This window comes from Carcharodon carcharias, chromosome 7, assembly GCF_017639515.1.
Source record: "Carcharodon carcharias isolate sCarCar2 chromosome 7, sCarCar2.pri, whole genome shotgun sequence".
Taxonomy (NCBI): domain Eukaryota; kingdom Metazoa; phylum Chordata; class Chondrichthyes; order Lamniformes; family Lamnidae; genus Carcharodon; species Carcharodon carcharias.
Genome location: NC_054473.1, coordinates 138823891 through 138839082, shown reverse-complemented (window position 1 = coordinate 138839082; position 15192 = coordinate 138823891). Strand labels below are relative to the sequence as shown.

General features: G+C 39.6%; 1 protein-coding gene across 9 annotated transcripts in view; it reads left to right on the top strand.

Moving 5' to 3' along the window:
• Positions 1 to 15192, top strand: part of chd9 (chromodomain helicase DNA binding protein 9) — a 286738-nt gene that overhangs the window by 260373 nt on the left and 11173 nt on the right. For 3 of the 9 annotated variants that reach the window (XM_041192748.1, XM_041192750.1, XM_041192747.1), the window contains 7 exons: positions 350 to 558; positions 1809 to 2711; positions 3788 to 3948; positions 4141 to 4413; positions 6614 to 7030; positions 11528 to 11725; positions 12163 to 12300. In XM_041192748.1, coding sequence (XP_041048682.1) covers positions 350 to 558; positions 1809 to 2711; positions 3788 to 3948; positions 4141 to 4413; positions 6614 to 7030; positions 11528 to 11725; positions 12163 to 12300 — 2299 coding nt within the window. The remainder of the gene's footprint in view (positions 1 to 349; positions 559 to 1808; positions 2712 to 3787; positions 3949 to 4140; positions 4414 to 6613; positions 7031 to 11527; positions 11726 to 12162; positions 12301 to 15192) is intronic. The other 6 variants (XM_041192751.1, XM_041192749.1, XM_041192753.1 and 3 more) reach the window with 4 other exon arrangements.

The window sequence follows — 15192 nt, the reverse complement described above, 5'->3', positions numbered from 1 at the left end:
AGATATCCTAGGGCACTCGGCATTCTGAGAGGTAGAGCTATTTATTTCCCTGGACAGCCAGCGTCTGTGGTCTTAGTTCATGCAAGGCAACCATCGTCAGACCATATAATATAAAATGGAGTACATTTGTATTGTAGCATTCTATATAATCAATTAACTCTTAAGATTGGCAGTTTATATGATTTGAGTTATCCCTTTAGTAAACTAAAAGACTTACAATGTTATATTTTTGATTTGGTACAAAATGATATCATAGAGACAATTACTTCACTGGTGAAAAGTAACTTAATTAAAATAGGTGCTGAGGCCACATCATATCAGAGCAGCTAATCTATCGTTTTTCCATTAGGTGGACCAGGCGAGAAGAAGCTGATTTTTACAGAGTTGTGTCTACTTTTGGTGTTGTTTATGATCCAGACAAGCAAAAATTTGACTGGACCAAATTCCGAGCTATTGCCAGGCTGAATAAGAAGACAGATGAGAGTCTGCAGAAGTATCTATACGCTTTCATTGCCATGTGTCGAAGAGTTTGCCGCCTACCACCCAAAGAGAAAGAAGGTACAGATAACTGAGTTACCTCATACCTATATTAATATATGTTAGTAAATGTCACTTTTGAGTTATTTTTTATCATATGATCATGGCATATTGTAGCAATCTCAATGACGAGTAATTACGCAGTTGGTCCTGATTAAGCTTTGTTGTTTGATAGGAGTTTGGTGAACAAGTGCTCTTAACGTTGGGTGAGGGAGCTGCAGAGATTTGGAAAATTTTAGTTTTGATCGGAATGAGAATAACCTGCACAAATGTAAATCGGGATTCTATATTATGATAGATTTGTGCAAGCAACAATGCCAATGGTGTGAATTCTTCCTCCCTCTCTTTCTCATAAATCCATGCCATTTGGAGCTAGCTTTATCCATGAGTGATTTGAGGAAACAACTGCTGATCATGCATCATCGCTGTTATTTTGATCCTCCAATTGTAGAACATGCTAAATCATGGTTTGGTGATTATTAAAGGTTTGTGTTGTTGCAATAGGATAGCAAAAAATGCACAGTAGCAACAATAAGAAAAGACTTCTAGACCTGCAAAGAGACAACAGGTTATTGCACAGTACATGCTGCCTTCAGCCTCAGGCCATGCAAAACCATGCTTTATCAGCTGTCTTTATTTTGAATTACTAAATCTAGGTAGCACAAAATAAATAAGGAAAAAAAACAAGGGCACAGAGTATTTGTAAGTATTTTTGTTCAACTAAATATATTCACTTGAAACTGTGGTTATTAATTGAAGTGTAGTTCCTATGTTCTCTTTATCTGCATCAATGTTAATTACATGTTTGATTGAGGTGTGGCTCACCAATTTGTCCAATATGCATAATTTTGAAGTGCTAAACAGAATTAAATGTCACTGATTATGAAACTGTTCAATATTTGTAGTGCATTCAGTCCATAGGACAGCACTCAAAGCTCAGTCCTTGATTAAAAGTTTGAATCTATTAATTATGTAAGTGGTGAAAATTCTATTGTATATACGAACTACTGTTGCAACTCCCAGTTAGGCAGTGTAATCCCAAAACTGTCCTCAATACTGGCAGTAGAGCAGTACTGTAGATCATTGGGATCATATGTATCAGAATTATGTAGGAACTGGAATGGTATTTAGGAACTTTGAAGTGCACAATCCAAAACTTATAGCATAAACTCAAATTGTTGCATTGCCTGGAATTTGGTAATGCTTGGTATTAACTATTAGAGTTCAAAGTTCAAGATTAACATGCAGAAAATCTTTTTTTTTCACTCTAGAGCTTCTCGATCCACCCATTTTCATACAACCTATTACAGAAGAACGTGCTTCCAGGACACTTTATCGGATTGAGCTGCTCCGGAAAGTGCGAGAGCAAGTTCTTCGCCATCCGCAACTTGACGAGCGGTTAAAGTTGTGCCAACCAGGCCCAGACCTGCCGGAGTGGTGGGAGAGTGGGAAGCATGACAAGGAATTGCTTACTGGAGCAGCCAAGCATGGTGTCAGCAAGACTGATTATCACATTTTCTGTGATTCGGAGCTTTCCTTCATGATGGCTCAAAGAAACTACAGCCAGAACAAAGTTACACAATCCAGGAGTTCCACGCCACTCTTGCACCATCAGTATCCATCTTCATCCTCACCTCTCCATTTACCATCTAAGCTGCAAGATAGGAAAAGTCAGTCCGAGACTGAAACTGTAAAGTGTGAAAGGACAGCAGTTGTAAAAAAGGAGCCACGTTCATCTGATGACGAAGATGCAACGCACACTGAGATTAAGAGTAAAGTGAAATCAGAACATTGGAGTGCTGTGGGTGGTTTTCAATTGCAGAATAGATTAGACAAGAAGACTGGCATTAAATTGGACCCAGATCCAGATGGATGTATGGTTGCAGCGAGAACTCAACCCCTTACACCAAACTCTGTACTCAACAAACGAAAAGCAAACAGAGAATGTTCTGATTCTAGCTCCGATTCAGACTCTGATTCAGACAATTCTTCTTCATCATCACCTTCATCATCATCGTCGTCATCATCCTCATCACAATCTTCATCGTCCTCCTCATCCTCGTCATCCTCTTCCTCTTCCTCCTCATCCTCCTCGTCATCGTCGTCGTCCTCGTCTTCCTCGTCATCCTCTTCTGATGATAGTGACAGCGATGATAAACAGACCACTGCAGGTTGTAAGTGCCTCTTACCGAAATTCCTTCCTCAGCCAAACATTTGTTGGGTTTACATAAACGAAGTAGTGTCTTTGAAAATGCAGCAAATAGCTGCTATCAGAATAGAGAGATTTCAGTTGTTTTTCAGAAATAATGTATAGACGTGGTGAAGTTTTGAGCTGAAGTAATTTTAACTAGCATTTCACCAAATAATGGACGCCATGCATTCTACTAGCTAAAATTCCAATAGCATTTCAGGCATGTGGATAATATGAGCAATGTGAATATGTACATGGTACAGTGTCTCATAGTTTTTTTTGTAGTCATTATTTCAAACAAAAACATAGTCAATGCCTGAGATTCTTGCTGATAGGTATATTTAGGCATTGAATGTAGGTCTAATGCATGCAAAAAATTACTAATATGTTTGTCTCCTGTGTAGCCAGGGATGGTTTTCATTTTGATAATAAAAATTGCTATATGTATTCTAAATAGCAATACATTATTCTAGAAAACAATTATTATCTTGTGTCAGGTGCCACTTAGCAATGACTTAAGATACCAGTGGTGTAACATTGCTACTGGCACACTCCCAGTCTTAACAAAGCAATTGTGTCAGAATAGGACATTTCACAACTGCCACCCACAAGATCACCATCGCCCTCACACAAAAGCATATATACATCTAGCTGAACTTGCAAACCAGATTTTCTTCTGTACCACATCTGGCACATTACACCAGCATATACAGATCAGTTCCTCTGGGCATATATAGCACAGAGCAGCAAAATACAATATGATGCAGACAATGTAATATGCTGTAGCAGCAACATTTGGCACCTTAGAGCTGAGAAAAACAGGATTGAATCCCTATCTGTGCTGAATTATCAGAGCTTGGATATCATTCCCTTGGATGGAATGAAGGGCAGGTTAATTTGAGTATAAATATTATTAACCACAGTTGAGTCTCATATCCTCTGCTTTGTTTGCATAGTTGATTTGCTCTCTGTGAACGTGAATTAAAAATTGCAATTTGTAACCATTAGGGCTGTATTGAAATACTATTTTAATGCAAAATCAATTGCATTTCTTTAAAGGCACAGCACCACAGCACTTGAAGACCTATGATGAAGATAGTGTAGCATCTCTCAGTATTACACATGATGAGACACAGGACAGCTTTCTACCAGATAGTGGAAAGCCTGATAGTCACTTCCTCCAAGAAAGACATAGGTTTGCTGCCTCCTGCTGGCCAAAGGTATGAACTGAAATTGATAGCTTCATTTTGGACAATCTAAGTTACTATCGGCTTAGGCAGAGTGCAATACTATAAATTTCATATGTTTTAGTTTCTAATTTGAAGGATTAAACGTTTTACAGGAAAAAATTATTTCAGAACATTGAAATTAGTTCACAAGAAATTTCTAAAGGTATTTTTTTTTTAACGTAGGACCGCGTAATGATCAACAGAATTGATAGCATATGCCATGCAGTGTTGAAAGGAAATTGGATTCCATCAAGAAGAAGTTACGATTACAATGCTGTGACCTCATCTTACACAACAAAACTGCTCGATAGCCCTTCAGCCATGGGAAATTTCAGTGATTCCACTATTATAACATCAGGAAGCCAGGGTGTTAAAGAAGATAATTCTCTTTTGTCGCAGTTCACAAAGGTGAAGAAGCATGTGCGAGAAAAGGAGTTTACAGTGAAAATCAATGACGTATGTTCATTTTTATTACTGTTAGATCTGATTCTAATTGCAGATCTTTGCAGTGTGCAGCATGCTACGGCGCATCTGGCTGCCAGCAGCGTTTTCACTCTGAACTACTTCCTTCGCACACTTTATATACATTACTCCTTTGTGCTTTATAACCATTGTTAATTTTAAAGTACATTTATTTAGATGTGAGCTGTATTTGTAATGCGCAGCATTTTGAAATCTTTATTTCTGCTTTACCCCTTTGCAATTCTGAAGGCTTTCCTAGCAACAGTGCTTACCTAATGCTTTGCATTTTGTGGTTTCTCGCTGTTTGTAGGCCTTTGAACCTGTGGATCCTTATTTAATACAAAACAACTTATCTGGTTGTGATTGAAGGTTGATGGCACAGCATGTGTTCTAGTAAATGCAGAAAGAGCTTTTTTTTCTCTTTTTAATTCTCTGCTTTTTAAGTCGAATAGCCTGCTTTTGTTTTCTATTTTTTAAAAATAAATCAGCATGATCAGCTTTTTGCCCTGTGTCAAAATTGTCAGTAAATATTGGGATATCTGACACTAAGTGCTGAGCTGGCAGCTTCAAGTGACAGCAGGTACTCCTATATTTATTAACATTTGTAGTATGTAGCCACATTGGTAATTATTTTAACATTACAGCACCTGCAGAACAAGTAAGTGAGTCTGAGAAGATTTTTGAGGCTCTCCAATTTTAAAACTCTTTATTGGATTTCCACAAAACAACCAAATTTCTGTCCCCGGGAATGATGGAAGTCATGAAATTTTGACATAGAAATTGAGAGGCACTATTCTTAAGCAATAATTTTTTACTTCAGTAACAAATTTTTTTTCACCAATCTAGGTTTTTTTTAAAAAGAAAAAAGACTATACTTCTCAGCCTTTGTGGTTGCTTTGAAAATGGGCATAACGTAACCATATTGCATTGTAAATAATTTCAAGCTTCTCAAACTTGGTTTATTAAGTTTGGGGAAAATTTAAGCTACTTTGATTCATCAGATTTTTAAACTTTGCAATTGTCTGTTAACATCAGGTGATGAACTGAATAATTTGCAGTAAATCAGTTTTCAGCCTTGCACCATGAGTAGGGTTGCCAACCTTGGATATAATAAAGAAGACTTCATTACATGATCTCCTACCTCTGAATGCCCCACTGTCTCCATTGCTTATGCACTACCTCCATGCTTGCAATATGCTGCCTTCTCATATCAGTTGCAAAACGAGCAGACTCTTTGTTACCTGAATAGGTGATTCTTAACTGTCAGTCGGCTTTTGTTCCCATCTGCTATATTTTTAATCCCATATGATTTTTTCTTCTGGATTGCTCATATTAGTATCCAGGAGATTAACCTTTAATTCTTAGAGGATTGGCAACTCTTTTCATTGGACTTATCTATTTAAGATGCTGTGGCATGGAATAGGTGTGCACATGGTGAAACCACACGACATAAGTTATTATCCACAAGGTGTGTCCTCTGTATCAGTCAAGCAGTCAAAGATAGAAATACTTCCTCATCTGGTTGGAGCAAGAGTCAGCCTGGGCAAGCCTCACACCGATTTTGGGTCACTTATAGAGCTTCATTGGCAGAGTCCTTTCTATCCACACTGAGCTGGTGCATGACATGTGAAACCTAAAAGAGAATTTTTTTTAAATTCTGAAAAGGGCACATTAAAATTGTCTCAATTAGAAAACAAAATGACCCCTCAATTATGCAATAGTTGTCATAATTCTTGATATATTAATTCATCTCATTATCACTTATTTTTGATAGGATAACCAATTGTGCACTCTGTCTAAACTCAGGCATGAAGAATGGGCACTAGGTTGAGGTACCAGATTGTGACAAAGGACAACATTATAAAAGAAAAACTAATTCTGTGAATCTCAAAAATGGATTAATTGACACAAATTTTTACTCCACCTATATTGATTACTAGTTACAGCTGGGATTTTTAAACATGCTACAGAATATAATTCTCCTTTTGATTTTTTTAATGCATTTGTGCCTAAATTTTTGATGGATATATTTATATACATTGTAAACTTGAGTGATTGTGCTTATCTTTGAGCTAAAATACGATTGATGTTTGTTCTCCAAACGCCAAATTTTAGCTAATAAGGCTTCAGCAGAAAAGGTAGATTTGACACCTTTTGATGGATTTTTTTTTAATATTAGCATTTGTTTCAATAGGAAGGTGGATTGAAGTTAACTTTTCAGAAGCAAAGGCTCAGTCAGAAGAGAGCACTTGAGGCTGAAGAAGGAACTTCAGATCAGCAGCAATACATGGCACGGCTGCATGATTTATATTCTGCTTCTGACAGCAGCCAGGAGTTGGCTGTGGACCTCTCCAAATCTTTACTGGGTGCTGGGAGCTCCAACTCTTTGTCATCCTCAGTATTATTCAATGCCAATTTACCTGGCAACGCCTCCACAGTGATCTCTGATCCTAAATCAGCATTAGCAGGTACTTCACAACAGGTATCAAGACACTGTACAAATGGGATCCTATTGGATGGCCAACCAATTGTTAAAAAGAGAAGAGGAAGGAAAAAGAATGTGGAAGGAATAGACATCCTCTTTATGAACAGGAGCAAATCAATACAACCGGTATGTTTACATGTATATTTGTAGTATTGTTATCACCAAGTTGTAAGGGTAAAGTCTATAATGTGTATTCACTGTAGAATGAATGAATAAGTGTAAAACTTAGTTTTTGTTGCTTAACCTCATTTATTTATATTGCCTTGTTGGTTTGGCTTTTCTTCAGCCAGTTTCTTGGTACCAAACTTCTACCTGATTGCTGTATTTGATGTTTGCTCTCATTTTGACATGCATCATGCTTTGCTGAGCAGGTTAGATCCTCTTTAGTTACTTTTGCTCTTGTAGTATATTCTGCTGCCCAAAACCAAAGCATTCAATGCACCACATCAGAACCACTGAAGTGTTTCCTTGCTGGCTCAGTGGTACTTTTACCTCCTGATGAGTGACCAACACAGAGAGACCAAGGAGGTCACAAATTTAATCCCTAGTCTGTGTTGAATGAGCTGATACCAACTGAACTGACACAGCTGGTGTCAGTAAACCTGAAATATAGAAGGAAATAACAAGCTGTTGAGTATCGTGCTTTGGGGCAGCAGAATATTCTGTATTCAAGGGTTCCCATTGTGAATTGCTATCCAGCGACCTCTGCTCAAAATGTGCAAACATGATTAGAGTCATATCCCAACATGGGATTGTACTTTCAAAAGGAGCGGGGCAAAAACAGCTTTCCAGATTTACTGCTAAATCCAACATTTTTTTTCATGGCCAGGAACCAGGATCCTAGACTCGTTTGAGAGTCTGTAATTGTGCTCGCAGGGTGAGTGTGTCAGAGTTAGCAGTGTAACAATGAGGAACCAGTGGTCAAATGCTGGTTATTTGTGCCCCAAATTAAGTGACTGCCAGAGTAAAAGTTGTTTTTGTTTACTTGCTGTGTGGAATTTTTTCTAGGATGTTTTGACTTGTTGCCTTGAGTAAGCCACCTTTTCTGGTTCACAGAAACTCTAAGATTCAGGTGACTATTTAACACTCACGCAGTGTTTTTTCCTGGGTATTTTTTTTATTGAGTTCCAAGGAATATGTATTTATAATTATGCAGCTGTTACATGTTTTGTGTATGTGGATATGGATAATAAGGAAATGGCAGACTAGTTATAAATGAGTATTTTGAATCGCTTTTCACTGTAGTGGAAGAGGATAACGCAGTGGGTCAAGAGCTTCTGAAAATAAATCAAGGGGAGGAATTTAATGTTTCAGAAAGAAAAGTAACAGAGAAAATAAGATTGACATATATTTAGGACCTGATGGTGTCTACCCCAAGCTATTAGGAAAAAAGTGACAACATTGTATATGTGTTGGTCATAATTTTCTTAATCACAAGATTTAAGAACTGCCTGTGACAGTGGGACAGTGCAGTGTGGAGAGCAGTGGAAATCAGGGTTGAAGAAGTCATTGCAATGAGTCAAGTTGTGTGTGGGCCATCTTGGGCTGAAGTCAACACTTTTTTTAAAGTTTATCTAAAACTTATTGTGCATCCAAGCACTAGGACAACACTTTGTGGGTTGGGAAGGCAGAATTCTTGTTGGCACTCTTGCAAGGAGGTTTTAATTCCTCAACCAAAGCATTGATGTGGTGACGTATTTCCTCGGTCACGTAAACCATAACAGGATGATTTGTTTGACCTGTATTTTCTGGCAAAAGTTGAAAAACGTTTTAATAAGACAAGAAGCTTGCTAATTGTTGCAGTATTTGAAGGGTGGAATAAATAAGCCGGGGAGCTGAAAGTTTATAACTGGAGACAATTTATTACATTAGTATGTGGAGGTGGGTGGAAACCTTGCTCATTCAGTCTCGACAGCTGTTAATTTTATTTTGCTATCCAATTGTATCCTTTCCGGCAATGTTGGCGTTGCTGCTGCCTTTAGTTAGAAAATTAACCACTCTGTAATTTGAAATGATCAGGAAAGAGATTAAATTTTGATCACATCCACCAAAATGAAACTGAGCAAAAGACTAGGACCACAATCACTTTGAGGGAATCCTGTTTATGCCAGTTGAAGTAGCTCAATTTTTTTTAATGTCAGCTGAGGATATTTTGACTTCAGCTCATTAAATGTTACATACAAAGCCATTTTCTTGTTTGAGGCTGGAATATTAACTGGTCTAAACTTTTAATAGACCATCAAATATTTGCTCGAAAGACAGCAAAAAACTTAACACTCAAGGCAATGAATAAATATACCCTGGAAGAGCTTCCTTACTTCCAAGTGTTATAAAGTGTTTGCAGCACAGAAATGGGCTGGCTAGCTGTCAGGCAACAGCAAGGGCTCTGGCTGAATGGCAGGGGTGAGAAAACGAATGCTATTATCCTGAGAGGACAACAGGTATGTGCTTTACGGAGCTATTGACATCCCTAAAGGGTAGCGCTTCAGCAAACTCAGCACTGTTGGAGAACAGATTGCTGGACCGCTGTGACACCCTGCACACAAACCCTTTGCACACTGGTGTCCACAGCTATGATTGCAGCAGCGTGAGCCAAAGTGGCAGCAAGATGATCTTGCATGACTTCAGCTTGAGTTCTCACTGCAGTACTCAGATCTTGGATGACTTCTGTTTGTGCTGCAATGGGACTAAGATGTTGGCCATCAGGCATCATGATTGGGTCTGCAGAAGTGCTAATTGAGTTGTTCACTACTTCCACATGGGAAAGGATGGATTCCAAGCCCTCTGCAACGTCCTGTGCCAAGTTGATCCTGGACTACTCCATGCTCCTGACAGTGACTGGAGGTTTTTTGGCAGGCTGCCGACGCACCAAGCATTTCAGTGTGCTTGTTTATCAGCCTTTTTCGGAAGTCAAATCTGAGTACTCTGCAGCAGAACTCATGTACAACCTCGCCCTCCAGTGAGCTGGCACTTGTATTACCTGTGTCCTGTGCTCTGGCTGCAGGCCATATGTGCCTCGTGTCTCACCAATATGTTCCCTTTAAAATTTAGATACCTCTGCATGATCCCTTTAAATTTGTTTTGCAGAGCTGTGCATTCGCATTATTCATCACCGAACAAGTCTTTTGTGGTACCTTGCAGGCTGCTGCATGCCTTAGTGGGAACATTGCTCACCATGTGACCCTGCCTTTATGCTATCCTCTAAATCACATGCAAAGGCAGGACCTGAGCAGGTGACTACAACTGTGAGACCAAGTGATGCTATTTCTCCCTCAAGACGATCTTCCTGCTCTTCCAACACCATCTCTTCCACGCAGTTTTCAATTCTTGAGCGTCTGAAAAGAGAATCTCACAGGGATAGAGTTGTAGTGAGGCAGGAAAGATAGGGTAAGCATGCACCTCTTGCTTCCACCATCAGCTTGTAAATCGGAAGAGATTGTTGATGATTAAGAAGTAGGAAATGAGATGGAATTATGAGTATGCCTTGTCTTCAGAGGTTTCAGTCCCACCGCTGACCATGGCCTCAATCATGGCTGCTCTAATGATGGCACCCGTTGTCTCCTCGTGGGCGTAACCAGTTAGCTCCTATTTCCTCTGAATGTGTGTCATCTTGTCCTGCAAGGGAGAGGAAAATGTGTCCGTGAGTCTGATGCTATTTGCTTGGTAATGAGTGTTATGGTTGAATAGCTGGCAATGTGAGCAAGCTGTGATGAAAGTGAGGCATCAATGTTAGGTTTGAGTCATGAATGATGGAGGTTATTAGTAGATGAGTTGGAGGTGAGGTGACTTGGGCAGTATGTGAGGCTAGTAGTGCAGTTGGTAGGGTATGGCATTTGAAGTTTCATACGTTGACCTCATGAAGTCATTGTACGACTTGTGGGACTGCACCTAGGTCCTCAGTGTCAGTGACTGTCGCAGCCATCTGCTCCCACTGCCTCCGAGAATTTATCTCAAGGGCCTCCTGGCCCCCTCCACTGCTAATAGGTGACAACAGCCCTTCTTTTCACCTCAACAAATGCTTCAAGAGCTGGGAAGTCTTGGAAAATCTTTTTGTCACAATTCACTGTTCTTCTGGCTGATGCACTTATCTGCAGCCAATTCAAGCCTCTTGCTTTTTAAGCGGTGCAGACTAACTTCAGTACTGGTCTCTTGCGATTTTTACATCCCTTGCCCAGGCATGCAGCTGCACCCAGAAATTATTTAAATAAGATGCAGCACAAAGTTTGCATGCTGCATGCATCAGAGGAAAGGGGCGTGAGTTAACTGGAGATCCTGATCCACGTGGGAGCTTTCAGGTCTTGCCAAATTTTTGTATCCTTGTTTTCTAAAGCGTATCAAAATAAACGACCTCTCATATAACGAAATGTATTTGCCAATTACATGCCCATTCTGCAAAATTATTAACATTATCCTGCATTTTGGCTGAGTCTTCTGCATCCACAGCCCCCAGTTTGGTGTAACTGACAAATTTTGAAATTGTACAATGGTAATACTCAAAGAAACTCCATCAAGAAACTACAGTGAAGTTCAATCTGTAAAGTATTCGAGTAATTGTTTTGTAAACAGTGCTGTAGAAAATATTGGAAATGTCTGCAGACTTACTACAGCTGTTTCTATTTATAGGTTAATGTTGAGTTAACCAACAAACAAACAGCTTTCAGTCTATCTCAAGGACAACTTGATGTTGAAAGTCATGTTTCGGTTATTAACGTGAAAAATGGCGCAAGACTCACAGGGGATGATGCTCCAAAAAGAAAAGATTTAGAGGAGTGGCTCAAGGACCACCCAGACTATGTGGCAGATGTGTCATCGCGTGTTCCAGTAAGCATTTATGATTGTAGGGTACCTGTCCAGAACTGAACAAAGCTGTGCAGCCCAGAAACAGTGCAGTTGGGAAGGTTTAGCCCACTGTGATTATTAGAAGTTGAAACAGCCTTTGTTGAATGTGTTTGAGCTGTTATTTCGTGTGGCTGAAAGGATTTATACTTTTTAAAATTCTGTTTATTAATGCACTAATGCAAAATATTTATACTTGGAGATTTTGCATTAAATTAATTTGCTTCTACATTATACATTGCGATGGGGGTGGGGAAGAGTGGGTATGTCATGTTTTAGCTATTATAATCGGTTTGTTTGTGATTATTATAAACTAATATGTATTATTTCTCAGCCTTTATTCAATGTTTCTTTTCAGACCCTTGACTCATGTTATTACAGTAGTATCTTTATAATTTTAAAACCTTTGCCATTTATTTTAGAAAATTGTTAAACCTGAGATTTTGGGTGATCGGCCAAAGCAAAAAAGACATCGGTGCAGAAACCCTAACAAAATAGATGTCAAAAGTCTGACTGGAGAAGAACGTGTGCCTGTTATAAATAGAAGAAATGCCAAAAAGGTGACTTTTGTATTATAAATGAGAGAACCGTTTTGTGAAGGTGTAACTACAAGACATTTTCCTTGTGAATAAGTCTGTCTGTCTCGTTGTCACCATTAGCGTGAAAAACTTTTCTCCTTTCCCTACACACACACAAGCTAGTGGTACTGATTGAAAGCGTTAGAATAACTTGGAAACAATAGGCTAGAATTTACTGTCAAATAACAGCAAAGCTAATGGCATACACTGTTCACAGAATCACAGTGCAGAAGAGGCCCTTTGGCCCATCGAGTCTGTTATTTCTACATGTGCTATAGCAAGTTCAGATGAGCAACAGATGTACAATTAAACACATGTTATGGACAGGGTGAGAGAGCACTTCTGAAATCCCTGTTCTTTTCCCAACTGTCCATAATCAGTAAGTTTTTGAGAGGAAAATGTGTGTTTTTAACCCCAAGTGTGTGGACAATTTGAGTAACCAGCAGCAAGCTTTTCATGGGTTTAAATAAAGAGGATTGTTTATTTACACACACCCTGAAATCTAGTGCTATGGCACTCAACTCTCTCAGTCACACACGTAAACACACTTGACTAAAGTACAGTTGAAGGGAATAGTGCACTTTTACAGGTTATAAGCAAAAGAATAGTTCATAATTCACTTGGTCTGAAAAACACATGTTGCAGGCCTGATGAGGATGATGTTTTCAGTCTTGAATGGTAGTTTAGGTGAATTCAACAGTCAAAGTTGTATGCCAAAGTTGTTTCAGGATTCTCTTGAAGGGATGGACCTTCTGCAGGTCACAAAATTAGTTGCATGTAGTCTCATTACCAGGAGGTTAATTTGCTGTATCGGTGGACCCGAAAAGGAACAGGCTTGGAGATTTCATGATGTTACAATCTCCGGTTTTTACGGCATAGGTGTTACTGCCCTTCTGCTGCTGCCTCTTACTTTCTGCAGTCAGCATTTTAAAGATTACAAAGGGGACAAACATGGCTGTCTTACCTTGTGACTCCTCACAATGGCGGTCACTCAAATATGGTGGTGGTCGTCTTGGGGGTTGAATAGCCACATCCAGACTTATTGTTTAAAGACACATTCTTGGGGGGGTGTGGTTTTAAGATGATCAGCTTCTTTGTTTCAAAAAAGACCCATTCAATCTGGGAATGTCCTTGAGGGTCTCAGTATATGGGTTAAAATCTTTTCACCTGGGATCTGCCCCTTTGTCTCTGCTAGGCAGTAAGGCGGTTTTTAAATACACAAGCGACGGCCGTCTTTGCAGCACATTGGCTTTTATTCTTTTAAATCTGGCCAATTTCAGGGGGTCCACATTAAATAAAGTTTGTATCTTGAAGGTTAGTGATATGATATGTCTTTACAGGGCATAGCACAGAGAAATCCAATAGCTCCCAGAAGGAAAAACTAGTAAAACTTGGGAAATGACTGGTACTAGTCCAAACTGGTCTTTTATACCTTAGAATTAAAAAACAATGGAGTTATATTTTTTCACAGAATGTAGGCATCTCTGGCTAGGCTAGTATTTATTGCCCATCCTTAATTTCGCTTGAGAAGGTGGTGGTGAGCTGCAGCCTTGAACTGCTGCAGTCCATGTGTAAATATAGACACAGTGCTGCTTGGGATGAAGTTCCAGGATTTTGACCCGATGACAGTGAAGGAACAGCGATATATTTCTAAGTCAGGATGGTGAATAGCTTGGATGGGAACTTGCAGCTAGTGATGTTCCCATGCATCTGCTGCCCTTGGCGTTCTAGGTGGTAGAGGTTGTGAGTTTGGAAGGTGCTGTCAGTGGAGCTTTGCTGAGTTCTTGCAGTGCATGTTATTGAGTTCAGACCAATGCCCGTCATTCCCAAGTTTTACTCCTTTTTTCCTTCTGGGTTGCTGTTTGAGATGTGCTGCTCCAATGTTAACTTAGAGAAAAGGCAAGGTTGTCTGCCTTGCTATTGAACTGTGTAAAGGTGTTGTACTTGCACAGTAGAAAAGAACTAAACTCGCCACAGAAAGTTAAATCTTGTCCACTTCAGCCTAAGTATCCTTTTAACATTGTCATAAGTGTTAACCACTGCCAGTCAACCCCTCTAGCTCTGAAAATTACCCATTTTGGACTCTCTCATTCCTTTAGATTTTAATTGTTGGAGATCGTAATTTTTTTTTTAACTTTTACTGTCAGTCTCTTTTGTTTTTTTCTCTCTCTCTTTCTGTACCTGATTTGGCATTGAATTCACCATTCTAATTAAACTTCACTATTTGTCCTTGCACTGTTAGTTGCACAGTTCTTCAATCTGATTGCTTAAGGCAATACACATTACGTTCCCTCATCACTCATGTCCCAGAAACTCAGTCGCACTCAGCTTGTACTTTCAGCAACTTGCCAAGCAAAACATTTCAATGAAGAGTGCAGGAGGGCATGCCGGGGCAGCCCCAGGCATACTTAAAAATGAGCTTTCAATCTGGTGAAGTTACAACACAGGACTACTTGCATGCCATACAGCAAAATCAGCAGAGCCATGTGATCCCACAGCCGACAGATCAGATCTAAGCTCCGCAGTCCTGCCACATCTAGTAGTGAATGATGGTGGGCAATTAAACAACTAACAGGAGGAGGAGGAGGCTCCACAAATATTCCCATCCTCAATGATGGGGGAGCCCAGCACATCAGTGCAAAAGACATTGCTGAAGCATTTGCAGCAATCTTCAGCCAGAAGTGCCGAGTGGCTGATTCATCTTGGCCTCCTCCTGAGGTCCCCAGCATCATGGATGCCAATCTTCAGCCAATTTGATTCACTCCACATGATATCAAAAAACAGCTGAAGACACTGGATACTGCAAAGGCTATGGGGCCTGCCAATATTCTGGCAATAGTACTGATGACTTCTGCTCCAGAACTTGCCGTGCCC